Genomic DNA, 19,840 nt, shown 5'->3' on the forward strand with positions numbered 1-19,840 from the left:
ATCCTTTGTAGGTCATTTTGTCCCACAAATCCAGTGTTCCCAACTAATAATCAGTGCTATAGTTTTTACACAGCTATTTTAACCATAAGTAATGTAATATAATTTACTATGGACAAAAGAGTAGCTGTAAGCACCATGCAAAAGCAAAAATATATTACTGTAGTGCCTTTTCTTTTCCTTTTTGATTACCCTGTTTATGGGCATACTTTTATGTCAGTGCCCATAACAGGGTTATCCACTTTCTTTTGGAATTACCAAAAGTAAACTAAAATCATGTCCCAAAAATAAATCCAATAACTGCATTCTTTCAATTCAATAAAGCAAACATGATTATAAAGGATTACTAAAGCAATTGAGATACAATGCATCAAGCCAGAGAGTCAAACTTAGCATGAGAAAATGAATTTCTTGTAATCTTGTAATATTTGTTGCAGTTCGTAAGAGAGGTGGAACAAAAAAAGAACGTCGTAATTGAGTCACATTTGTAGGTTGCCTCTTTCACGCACACTTTTTCATCTATGCTCACACACTTCCTGAGATCAGTGTTTTATGATGGCCATTCCAAAACCACTCAAAAATACAAAATTAATTTTTTTAAATAAACCTAACTTTCCTTGCTTAGTGTATGGAAAGATTCTGAATTTCACAATATTCTAGCATTTCGCAAATGGGAACAATTTTGATCATTCTAACTGACCTAAACATGGGAGGTTTAATCTGATTAAATGTTAAACAGTACAGAAAACAAAGTTATGTTTATACAGTTTATACAGTGTTAGTAAAAATACTCTTTTCAGCTGTTCATGGGCAGAGATTCAATCCTTGTGCAGAACTAGGTATGAACGTTTAAATATTTGGCATTTAAACAATACTGTAGTGGAGGGATGGTGAGGCTGCAGTCTCCGCATTGACTGTTTTGATCTGTTACTTTGTTTCTTTTATTTATAGTAAGATCTATTTGACCTGCTATCAAGTAGAAAAATGGCAAGGAGATATTCGGGTCTATTTATCCATCTTGTATGAACAAACAGAATCTCTGGCATTCAAAGAGAAAATGTGTGCATGCTTCTGTCAATACTTCATTTGGAGACCTCTGACATAACATTTGTCTCTGTGGTGATCGATCAGAATACACAGCACATGTGACTCATCATCAAGGCAGACAGAGACTAAACTAAATTATAAATGTTTCTTTGTAGGGCTTAGATTGTGAAAAGCTGTTTAACATCAGAATATGGGGGTGGTGGGTTGCTAAACAAAGTGTGCAATTTGTAAATCAGAAGGAACTGGAGCATAAAGTGTGTAAAAAGGGTAGGATGATCCAGCCAGGCTCAAAGTTACTTGAGTGTGCCTCAGCTGATAAAGGCCTAAAGTGCTGCTCACTATGTATTAAATAAAGACTCCATAATGCTGACCTAACACTTTTTACATTACTACCCTGGAGCAGAGGCAAAACGCATGACACAGCTAATACAAAATTTCAAAATGAAAATCGTGCTGTCATTAGACAAACATATACTAAGTTTCTGGGAATACAAATGGTTGTGTATCACCCTCCAGACCATCTGAAATTAACTGGGGTTTTCCTTTTCTCTGCTCTAAAAAAAAAAGTAACAGATCAGTCAGACTTGTTTTAATGTTTACATGGAAGAGTATGTGATCTAGTTACACATTAGAGATTGGTTAATTAACTGGAACCATTATCTTGAAAAAAGAAATATGTTTGCTTTAATTGAATACTGCTGTTTGATAACATGTAATATTTTTTGCTTACAATAATAAAAAATAAACAATAATCTGAAAATGGATAATATTGTATAATCATAGTTAATATAAATGTAATAATTAGAAATGAATTTAGATGACCAAGGACACAGATCTGTGCTCCAAATCAAATAAGAATTTAAAAATACAGTTCTCATGATTTTTTGTTTTCATTTTACTAAAAGCTTTTTTTTGTTTGTTTTGTTTTGTTTGTTTCCACCTCCACCCAACAAAATGATTTGATTCTTATGCATTTTTGTCATTGAATTTGGAGGGAAACTGGGATGAAACCAATCAGTGAAATAAAGTAAACACATACTCTTATTCAAAGTTTCACTAAGACTGGAATGCATTTCAGTATAAATCAGGTAGATAAATTCAGAAATGCCATGCATTTACACACATTTCAATAAACACTAGCTCATTATTATTATTTTTTATTTACCTGTGGGGACTCAAAATTACCCTGGGGATGAGTGGTCTAATAGACATAAAATTCCCCTGACTTGCTCTGTCTCAAAGACTTCAACTGGATTGCAGAACATTTTTTGCAAAGCAAAATGTTTTATGAGAGACAACAGACTTAGATTCTGAAATTAATTATAAAGCGTTTGTGGGTGGCTGCAGAAAATGAGCTACACTTGATTAATGTCACAGGGACTATGTAAACATGTAAGATGTAAATGAGAAAACTGTTTGCACTCAAAACTGTCTGTAAACATTGCTCAATATTTACAGAATGCATTACAGGAAATGACACTCATAAAACCATTGTAGACAAGCCATTAATGTTTAAAAAGGTTGTCATAGTTTTAACAGTTTTAATTGACAGAATCGTTATTTTTTTCTTTTTTTTTTTAAATACCTAGAAGCGGTTTGGAATGAAAGTTTTAATCAATTCTAATAATTTTGTAGAATATACCATAATAGCTCATTTTAAGGTAACTGAAACATAGTGTCAAAATGCTTTCATTGTTTCTTGTACTTGTTATGGTCTATAGGATTATCTTACCTTGCAAATTCAGTCTTTTCTAGCTTATTGTGTCACTGTTGGTCCTGTTTGCAAGGCATTAGATCAGCATTAAATTACAATCTGCATGAATTACACAAAATAGTTTTAAGTCAGTAAAAGTATATCCAAAAATGCTGGATAATTAATGAGTGAAAAAATCTGTCTGTGGTTGATTTAAATATATGTTGGAGTGTTGGATTAAAAACAATGTCGCAACAGACAAGGACAAGTTCTCAGGCATATTAGGGAATAGAAAGATAAAAAAAAAGTTTGCTTTAAAAACAAGATATACAATTTTAAAGTGCTGCCCTTTCATTCATGCATGAAGATGACATGATAACAAGACCAACTCGACAGCTACGAGATGGCATTTAAAAAAAGAACTTGATTGCTCGGATGCAATCTCGTCTTTCAAAACCCTTAGAGGCTCTCTGGCGATAAGTGCCATGATGAGCAGCTGTCATGGCTGATAGTGTGACTCAGACCCAGCATAAGAATGATGTCCTGGATGAATATCGTTTAGCCCCAGTGGGACTGTGCTGTACCACTCCTCTGTTGCCTTTGAATGTCTTGAACCTAGAGGTCAGCATCTCATTTTACACGGATAAAAATCTATTACAAAACCTATCTCTTTCCACTTGCATTTAACCCACTGGGGGAAGAGAAGCTTTACTCTAATTGTTTCTCCTTGGCTGCAGAGTTGGTCTAGTTATGACAGGGCCAAGTCTATATTATTGCTCTGATCGGTGACTGGGTCATTTAAACCCATCATTTAAAAATTCATAGTGTCCTTTTCACATTCAGAGAACAGTGTGTCACTGGTTGTAATAATGAACTGTGCATTAATGAAACCATTTTAATTTTACAAACACATTAGCGTATTCTGGACCCATTAGACTTCTTTTTTTAACTATACACACAATGAATGCTGCAGAAGAATAGCCCAGCACCTGCATATTTCCAAGGCAGCTTTCAAAGCAAAAGCAAAACCCCCAGAGTTGTCCATTTTGCAGAGGATTGTTAGTTTTACTCCTTTCTCCACAGTTTCATCAATTTAACCATCAATAAATATAAATACATTTGAATATATGTCTATATTTGAAAATATAGACATATATTTCAAAATATATGAAATATATAGACATATATTTCAAAATATATGTCTATATAAATCACATATAAATCAAACGTCTGCATGTGACTGGTGTCCTACAGAAGAGTATTGCAAATAGTAATGTTTTTCAAGAGCAGTATTTGTGTTTGTGGGGCAATGATTAATGTGACACACAATCCCAGTCATTGTCATAAGACATAAGACATACTTATGTCTTATGTTATCTAAGACATAAGTAATAAGTAGTTTTTATTGTCATTTTATTTTTTATCACAATAGTATCACAAAAATTATGATAAAACTTTAAATTATTGCCCAATCCTACTGTCAGGTGCAATGTAATATCTAATCATTTGTATTATGACTTCCCAAGTCAGAGAGAGAACACCCTTTGCACAAACCTATGCCCTGTCGTGTATAAATTAAGAGTCTCTGTAAAATGTCACAATATTAGCTGCTTAACAACAGTTTTTTTTTTTTTTTCAAGTATGGGCGTGCCTTTATTAAATATGATAAGGGTTTAAAAAAATAAAAATGTTAAACCTAAAATGATGGTTGAGGGTTACAAGTGTGAAAAGAAACAAGTCAACCATGAGCAATGGAATTTTGATAGCTTAATATGTAAAACAGCTGTAGAATACAACATGAAAGCTGTATTTGCAATCTCTACTTCTCATTATAATAAATAAACAAACAAACAAACACACACACACACACACACCATGTGAAATCTCATACTAATATAGCCCAAGACAATCACTGTCTGAGGTGGCAAAACATTGAGTTATAATACATTGAAGTCCCATTGGAAATTCTGTTGGGTTTGAGCATATCTCACATTTGCATCACATACTATAATAATTTAGAAGTGTGGAATCCTCCATTGCTTAAATGTTACCAAACAAGTATCCTCTGAACTGAAGTGTTAGAGGAGTTGCTAGCTGCTAATGTGAGATATGCTCAAAACCAACTTTTTCACATAGAAATAATTACTATCTAATATCCATTATGTTTGTGGATAAATGTGATTTATGTGTAAATTTAATGTGTAAATGTCAGACTGTGGTGAAGACACAGTCATTGTGATTCTTACTAAAGCCGATAATGCATTTATATTACCTTAACTAATATTACACTAATATTACTTGAACAAAAACTAACATTTACATGTAGACTGCTGGTCTTGGCAGATTGCCTCTTGCCTGGTTTCATACTCTCAAAGGGGAGTTTTTCCTCTCCCCTACATGCATGCATACGCAATCCAAGCAGCACTGTCGCTATGTGCTCGTCCAGGATAAGTGAATTCTGCAAGCACAATGACTCCATGAAATTAGCCTGGTTTCCTTAGATAGACATTTTTAAGCTAATTTTAACAATGATCTGAACTTAATACATTGTTTGATAACTAGAATCAATTGAAATGTGTGTTGGATTAAAGAGAAATTACTTTTTTGTAAAGTGCGTCGAGTGTCACGATGAGGTGCCATATAAAAATTTTTTTTGAATTGTAAATAGCAGATTGTTTTTAGTTTATTACAAAGTAAAATTATAATGTCGTTGTTGTCATTTTGTTGTCGTGTGACTTTAGAGCAGATTAGAAGCTGCAAACATAAACAAATCATGACATATTGACATGTTTAGTAATGTCTAAATCCAAATGACAATGTCAGCAAGTGAAAAGGTTTATAGGTCATTTCTGTATCCCTATACCAGTGGGATAATGTGTCGCTAGAAAAGACAAATGACTTGCTGTAGAAGGCAAAGCACTGCCTGAATTCTTTAAAGTACTTTTTCCCCATCTTTGTAAAAAGGTTTGGATGCTGTGAAAAATATGACAACTATTTATAACCCCTTTAAAATTCCAGGACAAAATGAATAAGAAACCCTGAGGCGGTACTGCATTGAAAGCAGACATGATTGTGTAGTGTAAATCTCCGCATGGGCACTTCTGAAAATGAGAGCCAGTGAAAACAGTTTGCTGCTGCATCAACAAAAGTGAGTTAAAATGCAGTGATGCAACAAACAAGATTCAGAAATGTGAGCACCTTTTCTGAGCCTGAAATTGCTTAAGATGGCAAAATGAAAAACTCACCTGTGGTCTGACAATTTGAAATTTGAAAATCTTTCAGAAAATCATGAACACGGTGTCCTGTGGGAGATAGAGGTGAAGTGCAGTCTGCCATATCATCAGCAAAGTGTTCAAAAGCCTCTCTTTGTGATGGTCATGTGTTAGTGTGTGAGGTTAGAGTCCTTATAAGTCACAGAAATGCTGGGCAATATATAAACATAAGAATCACTCCGTAATTTGTCCACATGCAGAAACTGCATCACAGTAACACATAAACACTCTATAAAATATTAAACAGAAATAAGAAAAAAGAATCAGCTAACACAAAGGACTCTTATAAAAAGAAGTACATGAATTAAGAAGTGGAAAACCACATTAGTTGTCTGTGTTTATTATTGATTTCTTAAGCATGTGAAAGTGCATCTAAACACAGTTCATCAAAAGTATCAAAGAAAGGAGGCTACAAAGTGCATAAACTAAAAAAGTAATAGTTTTGCTCCATTTATACCCCCATAGGACCCCAGAGTGTGTTGTTGAGCCAGAGAAGAGCCCACGGCTAAGACTCCTCTGGCATGAAAATGACTTCCTCCTCCAATGCAAATGTCACAAAGAGGCTCTGATCCACTCCTAATCGCTAAGTAATCACTTTCTTGTTTAATCATTCTCTGATGGTAAGAATAGATTTCAAAAATCTGGTATTGGTGATTTTGCTTGGGGGATTATAATTTTTCAAGATTTGTTGAAAATGTATTAAAAAAAAGACAGTAAGCCTAGAAAAGACACAAGCAGAAGCAAGGTACTTGCCATCTAAAATAAATGATTTCCTGGCTGGCATATGTCCTTATAAGTCATCATTTCATCAGTTATTCTCTTTCTCCTTGGTGTGGTGAATTATAAACCAAACTTTTGCAGTCTACTATAGAGAAATTAATTAACCATGCTTCACATCCACTTATTCTCCAATGTAAATAAGTATGTTATAGCAATTGAACTATAGCATGTCTTAATTATACAGTGATGAGGTAAAATGAGTCAGTAGGGGAAGAAAAATCAAGTGACCTCATAGCGGGTTTTTTTCCCTTCTCACAATCATTTGTTCATTTACCTCATTAATTAGATCCAGAGTATGCTTTTGATAGATGCCTCAGGAGCTCTGGGAGATGCTGACAATGGGGAGGTATTATACACTCTAGGCAGCATGGAGACAAAATATCCCATTGTCATCCCAGTCACTAGAAGCAAAAGCTCTCAGACAGGAATAGCAATGATCTGTCCCTTTGTTTCCATTAGCATTTGTGGATAACAAAAGGGACTCATCCTGTACTTTGGCGACATGAAGTGTGTAATTATCATTCCTTGTATAACAGGCTGCTTATTTGCCCCAGTGACATCCTTAAAAGGAGAAGGTTGCAGTGCAGTGATCCATATCACCTTATCTCCTATTCCCCTGGGGGTACCACATTCGGCACAGAGCAGCAGGCTAATGAAGATGGCAGAAGTCTATACCTCAGTTTCAAGGGGAATTACATTACTTATTTCACCACCAAAACAGAAGTTAAAAAATATGACTGTAAAAGCAATATAAAGCGATATGTTCTTTTTATGTATGTTTGTATGGAAATAAGAATCTTATTGTTTTGCCCATATGCAAATGTTTTGACATCATAATTATGCATTTATCTCTTGAAATTCTGCCAGTCGCATTCGTAGAACAAGCAAAAACGTCTGCACTTGAGATTTTCAGTCAGTAAAATTAGACTGTATTGAAAACAGAAAATTGGAAAAGACAATAAACATCTTATGTAACATGCCACAAAGCTATTGCAAAAAGGCAGAACTTACCTGCATTTTTGCAGGAAAACATTTAGGCCTTACATTAAGTTCTTTGGTGATCAGAACAGATGATTTTCCCAACTAATGTACATAAAATGCAATATTGGCTTGATATGATACACATATATAAATATTAAGTTGATTCTTCTCATACAGAGAGGCAACATGAAGGTATTGTGATGCTTATTTCCTCACTTTAATAATATTATACGGCCAAACAAGCAGTTTAAAGAGGAAGGCAAAACATGTTACAGCAGAGTACACAAATTAAATGACTCAGTTAGCACTTTCTTACAGACAAAAGTAAGCCAAACTGTCATCTTAATTGCCTAACAGCAGCAGGAATACATGAAAAAAAAGGTAAGAATCAGAAATATTAATGATGATTACATACAGCCTTGAGACGAAAATATTGCACTGTAAAAGAAGAGCAAAAAATAAATCCAAGAATGTTTTTTTCTACAGCAAATGATGTAAGTGATGTTTATTTTCCTGACCTTCAGAGCCTGATCAGCACTATGGACATTGAAGCCTTTTTTGGCACATACTCACACTGAGTCGTGCAGATACTGATCTGTGCTACTCTTTACGGTAATAAATGGAACTTTTAACCAGGCTGAAAAACATACAAGGAGGCATATAGGTAGATGAATTGTTTGTATGCGACAATAAAACAGTAGATGACACCTAAGACAGCAAATTTTGAAACTAGACTTTCACACCTGGGGACTAAACAGCAGGAAGTTAGACACCCAAAACCCCCAGAGGAGTGTGTTGTGCGAACTCGCTCTGTGAGCTCTCCTGTGAAGTCAGGGATTCCAGTTGCCCAGGCAACCCTGTCTTGAAGAATTTGAACTAGGATTTAACATATGACGCCTCCTGTGTTTCTCTGCAGTCAAGCAACAGGATTACTGGCTAGAAAAACACTCCACTTTTCAGGCAAGTATCCAGCAACATATCTTTGCCACTGAATTTGGCAGCAGCACATGACAGGAAGAAGCTTAAATCTAGTGACACATTGCCCTCAGGTAATGCATTTCTACATTCCTTGGCTGACGACTACATGAGATAAGTCATTTGCATAGCTGTTATATCATGCTTAGACACTGTCAGCATCTTCAATTGGATTTATCAAATGTGGGCCACGAGTAAATCTGAAAAATGTTTTTTTTTAAATTATTTTGTGAAAAATAGGGGTGTAACAATTAGACAGAGAACAGTTTACTGGAGCGCCTTGCAAAGTATCCATTCCTATTGAACTTTTCCAAATTATTTGAAATCAAAAGCACAAGTATAAATAAATTTATTTTATTGCAATTTTATGTGATATTTTATCTGGTATATTGACACAAAGTAATGGGTTATTGCGAAGAAGGAAGATGATGAATGTTTTTCATTGTATTATATTTAAAAAAATCTAAAACATGTGACTTGAATTTGCGTTCAGCTACTCTGAGTGAACACTTTGTAGTTCATTCTAACTGCATTTAGAGTTAGAATGCAAGTGTTTTGAAGCATGTTTTTATCACCTTTGAATATCTAGAGACCTACCAAAAAAGTTCAAGCTTTGTCATATTGGATAATGGTCATCTGGAAAAAGTGAAGTTTAAGTTTTGCCACAGATTCTGAATTGGATTTACATCTCAACTTTGACAGCAATTCTAACTCATGAATATGAAACATTCTATTGCCATTTTTTGAGCTTTTAGATGTGCTCCATAGGAAATGATATTGGTATTGAGAGCTCACTTTTGCAGGCAGTTTGCAAATACTCTTAAGTTTACCAGAATGAATAAGGCTGAATACAAATGTCAGCCAGAGTAAGCAATATGTCAGTGCTTAGGAAATGTGCATGCAGCATGAAAGCTCACCAACTAAATAAAACAAATAATGAAAAATAAAAAATAAAGGGTCATTGAATGTAGTTAAAAAAATATTAGAAGGTCTAAGATGCATTGCTGAACCCATGGTGAAGCATTTAGATAGACAGGAAACCAGATTCACTGATAACCTGAATACACCTCTCTATAAAAAAAATGCAGCACCATACAGTACTTCATAATTCAAATTAAATAAACTGTGAAAATCTAAGAAAACACATACGACTTACTCAAATAATTTAGAAAAAAATAATATATTTTCACAATAGATAGATTATAGATTGTTTTTTTTCCCCAGAAAATCCATATATACAGTTGTGATACTCTCATAATACAACTCTGGGAGAGTTGTCAAAGCTATCAATTTGTGGAGGCAGATGGCTTCATTAAACCTTGAAAAGCATCCAGAGATTACATAGGCTGACAATTACAATTTATGGCTGTCTTTTCTTATTGCCCTTTCTGGATATTATAAGCAATTGATTTTTGTAAAAGGCTGAACATAAATGTCAGCTTCGACATATGTGAAGAGATGTAAACCAATATCAAATATTCGTTCTCTATTACAAGAACTGAGAACATAAAACATAATAGCAGCATAGAGTCTAACATGCCAACTCCGATTAGCATGAAATGGTTGGAGAGATTTTCAGCAGCAGGTAAAGAATCACTGTTCCTTGTGTCTCACATGCAGCATGTGCTTGAAGCCATTGTGTTTTTGTGCTACAACTTCAAATATTTATGACAATCAAGACATTGAAACTCACAGTAGGAAACAATCTAAACTTGTTCTGATTCACTTCTCGGTGCATTGATGCCGCATGAACAGTTGTCCTTCAAAACAAAGATAAGCAGTTCCTCTGCAGTGAAAGAATGAAGGACTGAAATGTAGAAGTAAACAATTTAGGTAAACAAGTGGGTAAGTTGAGAATGTACACATTTATAATTCAAACAGACGCTGGAAAGACTGACACAACTGGAACATTTCTATGGCATCCACCTAGTTCCAAAACACTGATGACTTGCTGAGGGTGTGAATAGCAAGTTTCATCTGATGCAGATGATGTTTACTCCATTTATTTTATATGAAAACAAAAAAATATGTATGGAACAATAGTTAAACATTTGCGAATTCAATTTTCATATATAAACTGATACATAGCCTTTTTGATAGAATAGAACAAAATGCTTGTAAGTGATAGTGTATATTTTTCTTTTTAGTGTTGCTGATATTAAATGCTACCATGTAAAGTCAATTATTAGACCTGACCTCATGAAATATTGAGAGATGTGTCTCAGAGCGCAGGATAAAAATACAAGCATGTCAAAATAAATTAAATAAACTGGATAAATGGACAAAGCTAACTCAAGCAAATGCTTGCAGAAAATGCCTCAACTAGCAGGCAGGCTTTTATTTAATTAGAAAATGTTTTAGGGAAGATACTTTTATTGGTGTGAAAAAGATCCCAGAGGGGTAAAGTCACAGATGAGAGAGATTCTATGGTGGACAGAGTTGAGGGTGGGTTGGGTGAGCAGGAGGGAAGAGCTGGGTAAGCCAGTGATTAAAATTAAACACAGCACATAGGAGCACTCAACAAGCAAGACACCACTTGCTCCTGTGCTGTCAGCTTAGCACACCTGGGTGCCCACTGGGAGAAGTTTCATATGCACGTATTAATTAAAATGACACAAATTAAAACAAGCATGAGATGATTGTGCTTGTCTTTTAGAGGCTGCATCTAACCATGCACTGCCTTTCTAAAACTCTTGTTCCAAAGAGCCATCACATTAGTATCCCACTATCAAATATGCATCATCACTATTTGCAATGACGTTAAGCATAGAGGACAGCTTGTTGGCATTACATATCTGTGGTGCTTAATCCGCAGTCCGCCAGTTCACCACTCGCTAAAGCAGTCATGTGGCCTGTAGTGCAATATCATATAGAGTTGAAAGGTTCTCATTTATTTGCTCTTGAAACATTAGATACTGAGCTATACCACATCCATTACAGTGGGCTGCTCTCATTCTCCCTCACTTGTACTTTTCGTCTCCATTTCTTATCTTGAGTGAAACAAAATAAGAGCATCAAAAGAGGTTCTATTCATATACGATTATGATCAGAAAAGCTTGTAGAAGGCATAAAAAGATAAGAATCTGCTAATGTTATGTTTTGTTTTCCTTAGTTGAAGCCACATGTGTTTTGTGTGTTACAGACTGACTCATATTTGCAACAAAAATAATGATGCTTTTACACACATTATATAATCCTACCTACATTAATGAAAAGTAGATTTTGCAAATGATACTATTTGTTCACACTAGCAACATGAAAAATAAAGTCTTTACATGTGGTACAAAAAGATATTACAATATATTAACTTAAATTAAAGTTGTCTTGTTTGGCATTTGATGTGTTTTTGATGTTCAGTCATTAAAATCAGATATGTGTCAGCATATGCTTTATGGACGAACCTAAAGCAGAGTAGTGGGTGCTGACCAGCAAGGCCGGGAACCACATTGCAAGACTATTTACACTGCTATTGCAGCTGGTAAAAGGCTGCTGCAATGTTAGAATAACATCTTTATGCAGTCAACAGATATTTTAACAGAAACTTTTAAACACAATAAATCTCCCATCGAAGCATTTAAAATAAATTAAATCGATTACTCTTGGGTCCCAGTAGATGCAAATTTTATCAGACATAGCCTACTACACCAAGAACTCTGCAACTGTTTTAGTGGAAGAAAAATCTCCTATAAGGCCACATCTGTCATTCTTTGTCAAACGTGCATTTCTATGAGTGATCATAGTTACAAACCTGAAAAGCTTGAGGAAATCACTAGCAAAATGTGTGCAAAGAGAGAGTTGTTAGCAAGTCAGGAGAGAGTAAAAGAGGTTGTGCAGGATAGACTGGGAGAAGTTTTCACCTCTACATTTACAAGTGTTCGGATTCTGTGTATTATTGAGCTTTTTCTTTTGAATTATTGAATTTTATATCCCCCTTGCATGCAGCTTTGGGGCAGAATTGAATTCCTCAGTGAAATTAATGTTGAAATAATAATTCCATACACATAATGTAATCTTGTCAAAAAACAAGATTTCTAAGGGAGATGCTGCTTTTATAGCCCTAGAACTATGAGTGTTCTGTTAAACACGGAAAATATTTGGGAAAAAATACCGAACTTTTAAGAAAAAAAAGATATTTTTTTTCTTTTCTGTTCTGCTTTTTCTTTTCTATTTTTTTGCTAGACCACTTTTGCTTGCTTGAAATAAACAATAAAACCAACATACACACACTGGTTTCACAGAACACAAGCATGTCATATAATTTTGTTTTTCTTCAACCTTTCTGACATAAACACAGTTTCTTTTTTCTACTTTACTTTTGAGGAAACGGCACATAGTCAGGAATCCAGGAATTCTTTGTACAAAAAAGTATTTAAAAAATTCAAACTACCTAAAAAATGTTTTGTACTGTATTTAATGTGCTATGAGCTATAAAGCTGTGAATTTTCTAAATGTAATTGGTTCACACACCACAGCAAAACATCATGTATTCAGACCTCAATTTGAGATCATGTGAAAATCAAAGATTTGGGATGTTGATTGTCCCAAGTTAGCATGTTGCTGGTTTAACAAAGAATATTTTTAGAAAAAATAAAACATGAAGATGAACTAAGAACAAACAAACCTAGCTATCCAGTATGATGGGTAAAGATAACAAGATTCTCTGATGTAAAATGCACAAGAGCTATTGACCTGGGAATCACTTCAGCAGCTCAAGAGAAAAACATAAATCAATAGTCTTCAATATTTTTAGATAAGACAGAAGTGGAGTCTGAAGACATAGTAAGTAAAACATCTGAACCTAAAGCTTGAATGATGAAAAACTGTTTAGCTACTGACTAACCAAAAGTGTAATTTTTCCAATAGACCCTCACTAGCATGGAGGGAAGTCACATTAAAATAAAAATATTCTTCATTAAAGGGATTCAAAGAAAATAATTTTCATGTGTGAAGTTTTGGATATAACTGCAGAAATTTGAGCAGGTTTTGTTTGAAAAATTTTCAGCAATAATTATCGCTTTAACGTCAGTACATCTTCTGACACATTAAGTCTGAAAGCTCTATCCTCAAACAGAATATGTCAAACACTTGCACGACAAATGATCATGTTGAAATATTTAGCTTATTCAGCCTTTAATGTAATTTGGTTGAATTTTAAAAAAGCAAAGATTCCCCAGGTAAGATCACTCCGCAGTCCATTTGAACAGGATATAAAATGAGGAGTCAACAGTGTTTAGTCAAATAAAAGGCAGAGATTAAAGAAACTTTGGCAGCCAAGTGTGGGTAATTGATTTATAATTCATCAGCAGTTGTGCTGAGCAGCAGACTCCAGAGACATGGGGCAAATCTCTCTTACAACCTCCTTACTTTCCTCATGAGAATACTTAATACAAGAAGCTCAATTCTCAAAGTGGTTGCTCAAAGCACAAATATTCATGGACACTGCAGCAAGCTGACAGAATTTAAGCAAAACAATGCACTATGATGCAGACCCAGCTTGATTAAATGAAATTGCGCATTCCCCTTAACATCATAGATCACTTTCGCTGCTGTGACAAACTGCCATAAATCTCTTTATGTCCTACCTTGAAAGGTCAGCATTTGGAAAGATAAGTACAGATACACTGTTTTATATCACAATCATAAAATAGAGAAAGCAGAGGCAAGTCCAAAGACAAAATTCCTGGCTAAGCAATAACATTCTGCCCATTAGTGAATAGTTTTTTGTTGAGGTTGCAGGAGTGAAACAGTGGTAAATGTCACTGTAGTCTGATGCTGTACTGTTCTGGCTATCAAACCTGGTGTGAAATAATTACGGGGTAAAGTGCAGAAATGTAAGCTGTAATGATTGCATGAAAAAATGTCAATAATTAGACCATGGAAAAGTTTATGTAGGCCAACTGACTGTTTGAGGGATGGAAACATGAACGCAGTAAATGTTTCAACTGTCACAAGTCAATTTATGTATACAAATAGCCAGTTTATAGAAGGTAATATTCCAATGAAATGTATGCTATAATAGATCGTATCCCTGACAAGCTACACAACAAAACAAATTATATAGTATGAGTATTGATTCTAACAAAACAAATTATATATATGAGTATGGATTTTAACTGCATAGCTTTGGCAAATTAAATTTAAAAGAAAATAAATCTGTCATCATTACTTTATTTTAGATTTGTGTCTGTCACTAACATTTGCTTGCCCTGGATATGTTAACATTTTGCAGAAGAATGGACATCTGTGCATTTGCAGTGGACAGATAATAAATTTGAAAATGCAGTAAAGTGTCTGACATTTTGTACAAAGTTGATGTAAATAAATCAAATTTACAGCTTTTTTAAGATGCATTTTTTAAACTATACAATAAGGGGAAACCACCAAGTGGGCCATAGCAAACATACATGTTACACAGGTTGCAAAAATATGCCTTATGTACCATTATTTTTTTAAAAGAATTGTTAAGTTATTAATTAGAATTTTTAGCAAATCACTTGGAGCTAACTGAGCTTTTACATTCAGTCGGCTCTCAAAAAAGCAGCATCTGGAGGAAGTCTGAACCACCCGGTGCATTTAGAGCAGCAGGGATACAATAGTTCAAGCGGGATCAGCAAAGTCACCTTAGCAATACATGTGACTGAGCACTTGCTTATGTGACTGAGCACTTGCTTGTTTGGGAAACTCATTAATCATTCGTGTGTGATTCAATAGTAGCAAGATTGCATTTCATAAAAACAGACCGCATCAATGACATTTCAGTATCTACAATTCATCTGCAACCTCCCACATTCACCATTTATCAGTTTCACTGACAAAGTCTGGCGCAAATATGCATAGCTTTCAAAAATGATTTTAAAGTTTTCTTTTTGAGTCAAAACAAAAGGTTGTAGAAGAATGTGGCAGCAGAAGCATTCTCGACTTTTATATTCAAGTGTTTTTCACTGTCTTGAAGTTGAACAAATGTCCTTTTCCAGAAGTGTAATGTCCAGCAGATATTTAGGAAATATGTGTTTTGGCACAACTTCACAGCATGCTTGTTTTCTTTTTTTAACAAACTTATATGCTCATAAAGTTTTGTTTCCTCATTCAACCCAAACTTAATTATTAGTGGCACTTGCACAATTGGGATTTAAATGATGGTTGAATCACCAGCTGTGAACAATTAGGAAATGACAATGATGACCATCAGATGGTGAAAACAAATTCCCAAGGATCATTTTGCTATGCATCTCTTACAGCTGGCCCAAATAACAGCTTGTCTCCTAAAAACTGTAGCATGACAGGACATGGCTGCTCCCTTAAAACAACCATAAACACGTGATGTGGCTTCCGTTATTGACTGAATGATCATGCATGGCTGATTTCCTAATGTCACAATAAGCATGTGAAATAGCTTTTGGTATTGACTGTATGGATGGAATAACAGATATGGATGTTGTAAAGACCATCTAGCGCTTAATGGCTTTGAAAGCATACTCACCCTGTACCAAACAATCTCTCTCAGCCTTCCATCGGTTTTGAAGTTACATTTGAGGGTTACAGTCTCACCGACAACAACAGGAGGCAGTGGCTCTATGGTAACTGTCAAATATCCTGAAAAATACACAAAAGGAATGACAAAAATTATTAATTAAATAATGCTGCTAAAACATATTGCCAATATCCTTTTTTTAATTCAAAAGTTTATATTTGACTAAGAAAAAAGTATTATTTAAAAAGTTGTCAAATTACTTTCAAAGATCAAATTTATTCTGCCTTATTTTTCTATGGGAAAATTACATTCATCATCCTTGAGTGAATTGTACATGCAATCAACACACTCTCCCACATGGATCTCAAATTGCTTAGTAAATAGCACTTAAGAAACATTAACTCAGGAAATAAGGTTGTATTTTGCATGACGATTCCGTCATCATCATGATTCCATCATCATGTTCAGCTATGCAAAGAAACACAAGTATATCTCATAAAATGTGCTCCAAAGCTTCACACATATTCACCACTGCCATGCAGTGTGTTTCTGTTTTCTTACACAAATATTCTGTTCATCTGAATGAACATAGTTGTGTGAAATATTATTTGCTTTGCTAAAACCATGTTTCTGTTTAAAATGATTTTTTTTTTTACTATGGCAGTTCCTGTTTGCATTGTTATGCAATGTAAAACATTTTCATAAAATTGTTATTGATTAGTTTAACAAATGCAAAATGTATAGAAAAAACAAGAAATCTCCCAAAATTATCTTGTTTTCTCAAGTGCTTTTGGTACCCGTTGATTAGAAAATGGGTACCAAATAAATATACATTTTCGGATCTTACTTAAATTATTTTGTACATGAAAAGTGTGGATAGTTTCCATGAAAATGTTGCAGAAAAGTTTTGTACAGAAAGACTGGAGTTACAGAAAATCCCACATAATTTTTACACTAAGATTTTAAATTTCTTAAACTTTCTATCCTTGCGTGTTTTTTTTTAATTGCATGTTGGAATGGTCACTAACCACTTATTTCACCCATAGCTCATCATAAATTGGCACGTAGCAACAAACCATCTGTTTACTCTTTATAGCGACACTTTTTGACCAGCAGGATACTTTCCATCGTATGATCTAAGAGCAGGTGGCCAGTTTGCCAACACAATCTTCGGAAAATATATGAGCATTTTTCCACTGTGAAACAGAAGATTTTAATAATGTCCCAAATGTTTTCATACGTCAAACCAGCTTTGATTTTACCGAAACAAAAATAAAGCTAATAGTTTCACTGACTTTGTAAAAAAGGCAGCTTTTTAAAATGTTGTTGAAAATAAAAACCACTAAAGAGTAACAGGCAAAAAGCTACCAGTTAGTTCCATGAATGCTAGAAAGTACTTCCTGTCATCAGTAAATAATTACTCATCAGTACTAATTGTTAACCAACTCGATTACAAATTAGAAAAGTTTAACCACATGTTCTCATTTGGGTATATCTCATCTGTCATGCAGACAGTTGGGGATCACCACTGATTTTACTGTGCGAACAGTAGGGAAAGACAAAAAAAATGCTTTCATCAATATCCAAATTACAACTGAAAAGTTAAGTAATGGAAATGACCATATAAAAAAAAATCTAATGTATAACTCAAATATTGTTGAGAGAAAAATGGACTGTTATAGTTTACTCTGGTGCTAAACTAGACTAGTTTTATGCAAAAATTGTTTTGAAGTACACAATAAGCAATTGCATTGCATATTAACGAACCACATGTATGATTATCTCTACATATATTTTATTTCCTGCAGGGCTGTGGGAGCTGGATGACTGGTAATATTCAGAGGGAAAAGGGAGGAGTTCACCCTCTACATGGAATCACAGGTTTTGGGGGGGTTTTGTCAGGTGGGGGTGTGTAGGTGTGGTTGTACACATGCACACATATCTAACAAAAAAATCCACATAAATACAGATCAGCTGAAATAGAAACACAACCTTCTTGCTGTCAACTCAAGTTTATTTGTAAAGTATATCTTAGCAACAAAACAGTATAAATTATACTGTATATACAAAACACAATAAACATACCAAAAACAAACATTGCTATAGTGGCAAAATAAAGAGCAGTGAAAGAAATCAATAATTATTAATCAAAGGAAACTCTAAATAGCTGGGTTTTAGCCTTGATTTAAAGGAACTCAGTGTTTCAACAGTTTTGTAGTTCTCTCGATGTTTTTAGCTTTACCAACTACAGCTGTGTTACAAATCTTCATTATTCATAGGTTCAAAAATAATTACTTTAGTTTTGTTTTTGTTCAGCTTAAGAAAATGGTTGCATATCCACACACTGGCTTGTTCTATGTATCTGCTTAATGTTAGAATGGGTGTGATGGCTGAGGGGCAACAGTCCTAACCACTATACCACTGTTCAGCTCTGTGTATAATCAATTATTTAAAAACCAAGCAGAAAAAAAACTGAAAAAGATTTAATGGCCAAGTCTTCATGAAGGATACTTTACTGTTTGATCATCAGCAATTTGCAAAATAGCTTACACGTTGCCTGAAACCTGCAGATACGGTGTCGTAACCCTAAATATATACAGTTACTATATCTGAAGAAACAGAAGATTAGATCTTGCAAACTGCAGCAGGGGAGTACAAAGGCAATTAACTTGGGATAATAGGTAGACCCGAGAGAAAACAAACATATCCTAAAAGGAATGCTGTTTGAGCAAAAACCTGGTTCAGAAATTTATAAATACATTGTTCCCTGCACCTAAAGAAAAGCAATCCTTCACGACATGCTTGATACATAAAATATTATCTAATAGTGAAATTGTAACAAAACAATTAACAATTTCACTTTTCAGAAAACATCTTCTGACCTCTCATGCAGCCTGGATAGAGAAAACATTATGTCAGAAGTGACCACTTCCATGAGCAGGGAAAAGTGATTTCCACTAAAAAACAACACTGTAATTTTCCGTGACTCATTCATCTGAGGGATCAAGTGAAACCAAAAGCATGCCACAGAATCCAAGACCACTACATCAACTTCATTAATGTTGCTTTTCCCTAATTTGGCACTGTATGGAAAACACAAGACAATGTGTCATTCTCAAAATCACACACAAGCTGCACACACTGCAACTTGAACAAAACTTCTTGTGAATCTGTGTCAGTATGGCCAAAGGTGAATATATCAGAGATTTTTAAATATAAGAAAATTTACTTTTGATATTGTTTAAAACAAGAAAATCTGGTTGCTCTAACGTAGCATTTAGTGTCAATAAACTCATGAAAAGCTAGATCCACTTTGTGGTTAATAGGAACAAAAAAAGAATAAAACCCTTATAGCTACGCAGTAACATTCACATTGATTTATCCATGTACATAAAAGACAAAAAAACCATTTATGATGTTTGAAGTAACCACCATTAATCTTGTGTCTTGTAAGATATACACTGTGCTGTTTCTGCACCATAAAAAAGACGCTGGAGCTTAAACCCAGCACCAAATTAAACGGCTGCTCACTCCTCTGAATGCACCAGAATACAACAAACCATTTCAAACCATTTTGCTCTTTTCTCTCCTGTTCTGACTTTCCCATGAAGCGACCTTTGACAA

General features: G+C 34.5%; 1 protein-coding gene across 1 annotated transcript in view; it reads right to left on the minus strand.

Moving 5' to 3' along the window:
- Positions 1 to 19,840, minus strand: part of igsf21 (immunoglobin superfamily member 21) — a 175,833-nt gene that overhangs the window by 100,301 nt on the left and 55,692 nt on the right. Inside the window, exon 2 of the mRNA XM_005802177.2 lies at positions 16,226 to 16,338. Within this exon, the coding sequence (XP_005802234.1) occupies positions 16,226 to 16,338 (113 nt within the window). The remainder of the gene's footprint in view (positions 1 to 16,225; positions 16,339 to 19,840) is intronic.

Source organism: Xiphophorus maculatus, chromosome 20 (genome assembly GCF_002775205.1).
Source record: "Xiphophorus maculatus strain JP 163 A chromosome 20, X_maculatus-5.0-male, whole genome shotgun sequence".
Lineage (NCBI taxonomy): Eukaryota > Metazoa > Chordata > Actinopteri > Cyprinodontiformes > Poeciliidae > Xiphophorus > Xiphophorus maculatus.